The following is a 7,500-nucleotide window of genomic DNA, read 5'->3' as shown; positions in this document are numbered from 1 at the left end:
AAGAGCAGACACATTTGCAGATGAACTGCTTTTACTCGCTTCTCCGAGACATGACATTTGTTCAGAAGATTAGCCAGGTTGTAATGTGTAGCATAATTGCACTGTGCGGATGTCCCAGAAGTGAAAACCTAATTGCTTGACAGGCCTATAACTTTGTGGTACGCTCTCACCTTGTTAGGTCCTTTTCTGATGCAGTTCAAATGAAGTCTGGCCGCAGGTGTGCCTAATTTACCTCGCAACAGAACGTGTTGGGTTTAATTGCACAGTGGTTGTTAGGAAAAATTGGTGGGTGGAATATCAAGTGACTTACTGTACGCGGATGGCAGATGGGCGTTGAGAGGCACCACGAGCTAAGTGTATAGCTGAGGTGAGTTAATAAAAGATGTAAATTTTATCTTAAAATAGTGAAGTCTTGTGGTAGGCAATACATTTTAATTAGGGTGGTAGCAGTCCCCTTTCTAGCGGCGAGAAAAAATCAGCGCAAAGGAACATCACAAAGACTGCATTTTTCTCCATATCAGTATTTTAGGAGCAGCTGAGTATGTTTAGGAAGGCTGTTCTCCAAGACTGTATTTATTTAAAAAGACTACAATTTGTGCATATAATACAAAATATAGCAGGGAGAGTCAAATCTAGGAAGACTTGCCTTCTTATTCTGTTGGTAGCAATAAAGATTGAGGCACACCAAGGTGAGCTCCGATCCAGCTTCTTGCTGGTTTGCAGCGATCTTGCCTTGGGAGCACCGGGCAGGGAAATCCCCTGGCCCCACATCTACGGTAGCGATGGGTTCAGAGCGTCCATGGTCCTTGTTGGGCAGATGAGAGGAACAATTAAGTCAGTTGTCTCCTGGCAAGCTTTGAGAAATGCCCGCCCTGCCTGGGAACGTGGTTTTTAAGTGACGTTATCTGCCTCTGAAAATCTTGTATTGGTGCCACCTGTGCTCCCTGAACTCGTGGAAAACACAGATTAAAAAAAGAAAATAGAATATCTCAGTATCGAGGAATGCAGCGGAGCTGACATATGAGTGCTGTTTGCGTTCACCCCTGCTTTGTGGCTTCAATATTTAGTCCAATGCTCAGGTTCACCCTGGTAAACCTGAAGATGTCCAGTTCCACCAAGCACGGGTCTTTTTTTCACGAAATAATTGAACAAACAACAGTTCCAGTTGATGTTTAGTGAAAGGGTTCTTAATGGCCCTTTTTTTTTGACAGGATGTGAGCTGTCTGTATAGAAACAATTCATCAGGAATGCTTCACGTTAAAACAATCCACGAGGAGCAATACTTAGCATTCCTCGTGCACAATTCATTGGAGAGTTTCAGAGCAATTTACAAACATTAGCTCAATAAGCCTCGCAACACCCATTTGAGATCAGGAAAAAAATAGATAAGATGAAAGTCCTCTTGAGCCCGGCTGTGGCACCAAGGAGCTGTAACTCCTGACTCCCCAGCGCCTGGTGGTCCCATCCTGATGTGGGCATCAGCTGGTCCTTGCACACCATCGCAGTCCACACAGTGGAAGGTGTGCAAGAAGCAGAGGTGTGACAGAAATGCCGTTACATTTAGGCTCTACTCAGTTGATCTGGAGATCGTAAGTATTTTTAAAATAATCCAGAGCCCAAGGCAGATAAAGTTGGGGTGAGGGTGTCGCTAACAAAGATGTGGTTTCGTGGGGTCACTGACAGTACCCCTGCAACAGAAAAGCTGAGTCCAAGAGAGCATCCAAGCCAGGAGATCCATCAACCAACCAGTGCAGAAATCCAGCTCTCTTGCAGCTCGAGCCCTTTGCAGATTTTAGGATAGGAAGTTTTAAAGAGAAGTGCATTCAGCTGAACTGACAGCATTGGTTTATTTATGCACAGTTCCAGTACAACTAGTCATTTCCCTACTTGCCTCTCTGATATGAGATCACTCTTCCATCGTTAGCATCCCATATAAATATTAGGGTCCTGTTCAGGGTTCAAATGGAAAGGAAAAGCATTTCCATCTAAACATGAGGAGAAATTTCTTGGGGTGCCAGAGCCCTGGAACAGGCAGCCCGGAGGTGGTGTGGAGTCTCCTTCTCCGGAGACATTCAAACCCACCTGGACGCGATTCTGCGTGATCTGCTCTGGTGAACCTGCTCAAGCAGGTGGGTTGGACTGGATGATCTCTTCCTTCCAACCACAGCCATTCTGTGATTCTGTGATTAGAAGCACCAGGGTGTGATATGGGACATTCCTCTGTAATGCTCCCAGCCGATATGGTGCAGCCGTTGTTGGGCCGTGTTGGGTTGTGAAGAAGGGAAGAGGCATCTGGGTTGGCTCCTGCCAGGAACGCTGTTGGCACATGGAAACTTCTGTGTGATGTATACGGAGAGAATAGTTGCAGTCACTTTTAAAGATCGGCATGAATAAATAATAGTTGTTCATATTCTAAATGTATTATAAAAGCTCGGACTAACCTCACTGTTCAACATGCATGAAATTGAGCAGCACAAGCTGCTGGGATGGTGCATCTGAGAAACTCCAGATGAGGAGAAAGTCCTCAGCGTTTCTTGCCATTAGCTGTCAATCATTAGCCAAAAGAACAGACTTAGAGAACATTTTTTTAATAATGAAACCTAAAAACACAGCTACATAAAGAACAGAGGAAGCGTTAGGCCGTGGACGTCCTCCTGCCCGAGGGCAGGATGATGAGGGTCTCATCTTGCATAGCCCAGAGCGGGGAGACAGCCCATATCAGCCTCTGCCCCAGCAAGTACAGGAGGGCAGGATTAAAGGAGTTTGCACCTTTCCAAGCTCTTTCCCTCTCTATAAGTGCTCGCTGTGTTCCTGGGATGCAGCGTTGCTGCAAGAACAGTTATCAGGAGACACCTCGATGATAAGGCTCGGTCCTAAACAATTGCTGGTTGCCGCTCAGCAAAATCAGCTGGATTTCCATCCCTGGGTAGAGTGACACCTCACAGTTAAAGGCTGGCAAAGGTTGAAGAGGTCATAAGACAGGGCCTAATTTGCCACGTTCCTTTCCTTTCAAAAACAATGAGGGAACCGGGGCCTTGCCGGTGGGCAGATCCCGCCCGGATCTCCCCGGAGTCAGCAGGAGCTGGATCGAGTCCCTTTGAATAGTGAGAGTTTCCAAACCAGAGGCAAAGCCAGGTGGTTTTTTTAGAAGATTGATCATTCATTACCTTGGAATTTTTCGACGTAGAGGTCATTACTGCTAATATAAGTTGTGAAAAAAAGAAAACGTATTAAAAAAATAGAGATGAATTCTCATCTGGTGGAAGTCATTGCCTTTGAAGTCAATGAGTCATTGAAACCAACTTTCCCACACCGAGCTAAGGATATGGCCTGGAGTCAATACATTTGTAGTTGTTGAAAAATTAAAAATATAAATTTGCCTTTCCCTGGCAATAATGTTCTGTTTACGACAGAGATCTTATGCTTTAAAATAAGTTCATTAACTAATAGGAAAGTAATATTTCACTACCAGTATTCTTTTGGGTATAACTATTTATGATTAAATTTTATTAAACTTTAAAAAAATTGGATTTACATTTTGATGAATCTAATAGATTTCAATTTTGTATTTTTATAGATTCTTTCTAAAGTTTTTCCTCAAGTGCAATCAGAACTGTTTGAAGAATGCAGGCAACCCGCGAGACATGCGAAGATTCCAGGTACAGAATAAAAGGTCTATAAGAGACCTACATCTTCATCTTGAACTTTCTTTTAGTGAAAAAAAACCAGTATCAGTGCTTCTCCTTAGTGTAGTTCCAATGCTGTGTGCCCTCAAAAAATATATGTGCTGTTGATATTTTACTTTTCCCCCACTGATTTCAATGGTGGTTGTTGGGACTCGCCGAGTTCTGCAGTTCACTGTAATGGAATAATGCCGAAAAAATGGGTCCTTGGAAAGTGTTTCCATAGTTTTCCTTCATACTAACACCTGGCGTTGTACTGTGCCATGTGCTCAGACCTGCAGAGGTTCTACATACGTAGACTGAGTAGCGTAACCTTACTAACAGACAAGACCGTGGAGCGCAGTGAAGTCTGGATCTCACACTGGGCTTTTTTTTCACATTCACAACTTGTAAATCCAACAGCGGTGGCCCGACCCACATATTTTTGTTCCAGTTGTGTTAGAAAATGTTTAATGCTTCACTTTCTCCTTACAGCCTTTGCAATGTCCTGTGGTGAATCATGGCACTACAGAGAGACAGCTGGCGTGATGGACAAATGATTTCCTCCCTATTTGGGGTCATTTGAAATGCTTGTTAGGAAACCTATCTTTTCTTCTTTCGAAATACTTCACAATGGTTCATACTTGAGACTAATAATAAACTAGTACTGAGATGTTAGAAACTTTCTCATTTTTGAGAAGAATAACTTTGTGGTTCAATTTGATGGCAAAACGTGACATCTGTTTTCATGCACAACCAACCAACCGGTGAAGCCAGCATCCCCGTGCCAGCCAACAGAAAAGATCTGTAGCTGGAAAAAATACTTCTTCAAAACAATTGAGCCAAGCTTCCATTTTTCATGCATCTCAGCTTCACGTGGCATTGGTGATATTGATCCATCTGAACAGAACAGAAGGTCAAACCTGGAATGAGTGGAAATGTCCTCTCTGTCTCACCGATGACTAAATGAAGCATCAGTCATGAGTGATCTTGTGGTCGACAATGGAGCCAGTAGGCACTAGAAAGACTTTCCTGGGTCTCTTTAGCTAATCTCCCTGCCTCTCAGAAGGTTTAACTGGACTTAACAGTATGTCAGATCTTGAACAATGTTTTTAACTGGTTTCACTGTCTCAGCACCTTTCTTTAGGTGCACTGCAGGAATAAGCCGGTATAACAAAGCATAGCATGTCTACTTTCTTTTGCTGAACTACAGTATTTTCCCTTGGTGACTGACCTATATATACATGACAGAACAAAAATAGTTGTCATTTTTATATACACCTTCCTCTGTCTTTTTAATATACCGTGTTCTAGGCACCAAACCCAGAAATCTTTGCTGGAAATCAAGCTTGCATGTTTTGCAATATTTCTTAAAGTCCGCGAATGTGGTTAAAAGCGAAAGCAGCGAGCCCGTCGGGCTGGCAGCTGCGCTGGGGCGAGCTGAGCGTGCAACCTCAGCACCCTCCGACCTGCATGTTGGCAGGAGTGGAAGCGTCCAGGTCTGGGAGGAGAAAGGCTGGGAAGCGGCGCTGCCCTGGGGCTGTCGGAAAGGGTCTCACAGGTGGTTGTCTCGAAGGAGGCAGGATCCACAGCAAAGGTGCCGTGATAGCTGAAAGCGAATCATGGCCCGTGAGTAAGAAACAGGATCGGAGGTGATCCAAAGCATAGAAACAGGGAGGAATGATCTTCTGATGCCTTGGACCAGCTCTGTGCGAAAGGAGGCTAGTTCTTCCCCTTCTAGGTTTGTTCATTAAGAGTTTGGATGTGGGAGCTGGTGTGAGAAACCTGGCAATCATTTTCGCTCTACCCAAAAGTAAAAGAAACGCAAGATGAAAGCCAAAATGTGTGCCAGCTTTTGCCGCCGTCACCGGTTAGGTTGACAAGGCCTAACTAAGCCATTGACTTTCAGGACTCTACTAACGTAACCAAAGCAGTGATCGCTTTGGTTAGAAAATCTGGAACCCACACCAGAGGGCCCACACTGGAGTATTTAAATAAGATGTAAATGTCTGTCTGGGATGATAGCGAAGGACCTATGAAGTTCCACACAAACCCAGGTGCATCTCAGGGTTTCCTCTTTGGCTCGTGTTCACGTGATATCGTTTTTGGAAGGAGTTTCGCAACTCCATTGTGTAGGTGTTTTTATCGGGAAGGTTGTGCGTTTTGCATATGTTCCTTTTCCATTTTTCTACTGAGAAGCAGCTGGAAGCCAAAGAAGGCCCTATCCATCATCTCTTCTATGGCCGGACTCTGAACCTGGACACAAGAATAGGAGCCTTTCACTCAAAAATAAAGGAGGAAATTCCATTGACATACCAGGGTCAATCACCATCCAAATGAACTTGAGAAGGGATACTTTTCATGGATTGAAAACACTTTCACTATTCATATTCAAGTCCGTCTTTTCAGATGCAAAAAAGTTCATTATCAGACATTAAATGTAATTGTAAAACTGACCTGGAGATCATTTACTGAAGAAAAAATGGGGAGTTACGATGCTTCCTGATTTATTAAGCTTTTTTTTATTTGGAATCCTTCATTTGGAGACAGTCTCAAGTGAACAAATTTTAATTAGATAAACTATCTAATCAATATATCAACAGATCAATCAAAACAGCAGCTTTTAAAATGAGTGGCTAGAGGGGTGTTTCTGAAACTAATGGCTAGAAGAATATTTCCCTGAATCGAATTCATTTGTTAGCATAATAGGAGATTAAACTCTAATTAGTGTAGCAGGTTCTGAAGAGAAACAATTGTGGGTTAAAAATCACCAGTGTTAGCCACATAAACAAAGATGTATTCAGAGTTGTCATTCACTTCGTTGAAAGCGAAAAGAAACGCGCCGTGGTGTTTTGTCTTCAGAGAAATCTGCTTGTGAGCGTGTGCGTGTGCAGAGCTGTAGGGTTTTTAAAAACTGCTGGGTTTTGTTGTCTCTTCCAGGTTGTTGTATCAACAACAGTCAATGTGGATGGCCACGTGCTGGCTGTCTCAGACAACATGTTTGTACACAACAATTCCAAACACGGGAGGCGGGCTCGCCGCCTTGACCCCTCAGAAGGTACGGCCCCTTCTTATCTGGAAAATGGTAGGCACACATTTACATGTCTTTTTTTTTATTTGCGATGCTTTTTTTTTTCGTTTTTGCATCATACTTTATGTTGATACACGACTACATTTACTTTTACATAATTCCTTCTCTCATCCATCAAACCACCCATTAAAAAGTCCATTAGTATTTCTCAGCCCTTGTCAACCAGAATACGGTCGCTACTGAATTTGCTTCTGACTTCTTTCTTTATTTAATACTTACAGTTTTGCAGTCACAACCAATTTTTCATCTTTTTCTTCCTTTTTTTTTCAGTCTTGTTTTGCTTGCAGCTTTTTCTTGCTATTTAATTTGACTTGATTTTATTTTGGCTTGTCATATTCCTTGCTCCAGAGGTACAGTCTCAGGTTATGTATGCAAGTTTAAGTGGATGGTAAAAACATGATCCAATCTGTAAAGAATTTACTGTGAGGGCGATTTCCTGTGGCGGGGCCTTACTGCAGATTACGGCAGGAGGGGGGTTGTATGAGAAAAACAGCATAAAATGTTTTTCTTCAGACTGACTCAATGTGATTGACTTCTTGCCTGAACTGCTACAAGAAGATAGGCTGAGATGAAGAGGAGAATGGGAAGTGGCTCTGAAAATCCAGAATTGTGAAATACTATCTTTCTGGAGCCCATCAGCCTCCGAATCACTCGCACACAATTGCAGCTGCGCTCGGACACGTGCACACGTGTACTTATTCTCCCACAAAGCCCCAAATCATCATTTAGATTTAAATATCACTTTGT

The 7,500-nt window shown here is 43.1% G+C and overlaps 1 protein-coding gene across 11 annotated transcripts in view; it reads left to right on the top strand.

Moving 5' to 3' along the window:
- Window positions 1-7,500, top strand: part of EBF3 (EBF transcription factor 3) — a 118,805-nt gene that overhangs the window by 72,034 nt on the left and 39,271 nt on the right. For 8 of the 11 annotated variants that reach the window (XM_082054322.1, XM_082054329.1, XM_082054326.1 and 5 more), the window contains exons 7-8: window positions 3,578-3,659; window positions 6,603-6,747. In XM_082054322.1, coding sequence (XP_081910448.1) covers window positions 3,578-3,659; window positions 6,603-6,747 — 227 coding nt within the window. The remainder of the gene's footprint in view (window positions 1-3,577; window positions 3,660-6,602; window positions 6,748-7,500) is intronic. The other 3 variants (XM_082054330.1, XM_082054327.1, XM_082054324.1) reach the window with 1 other exon arrangement.

This window comes from Streptopelia decaocto (assembly GCF_964273445.1).
Source record: "Streptopelia decaocto genome assembly, chromosome: 5".
Classification (NCBI taxonomy): Eukaryota; Metazoa; Chordata; class Aves; order Columbiformes; family Columbidae; genus Streptopelia; species Streptopelia decaocto.
This window is presented reverse-complemented; position numbering and strand designations above follow the sequence as displayed.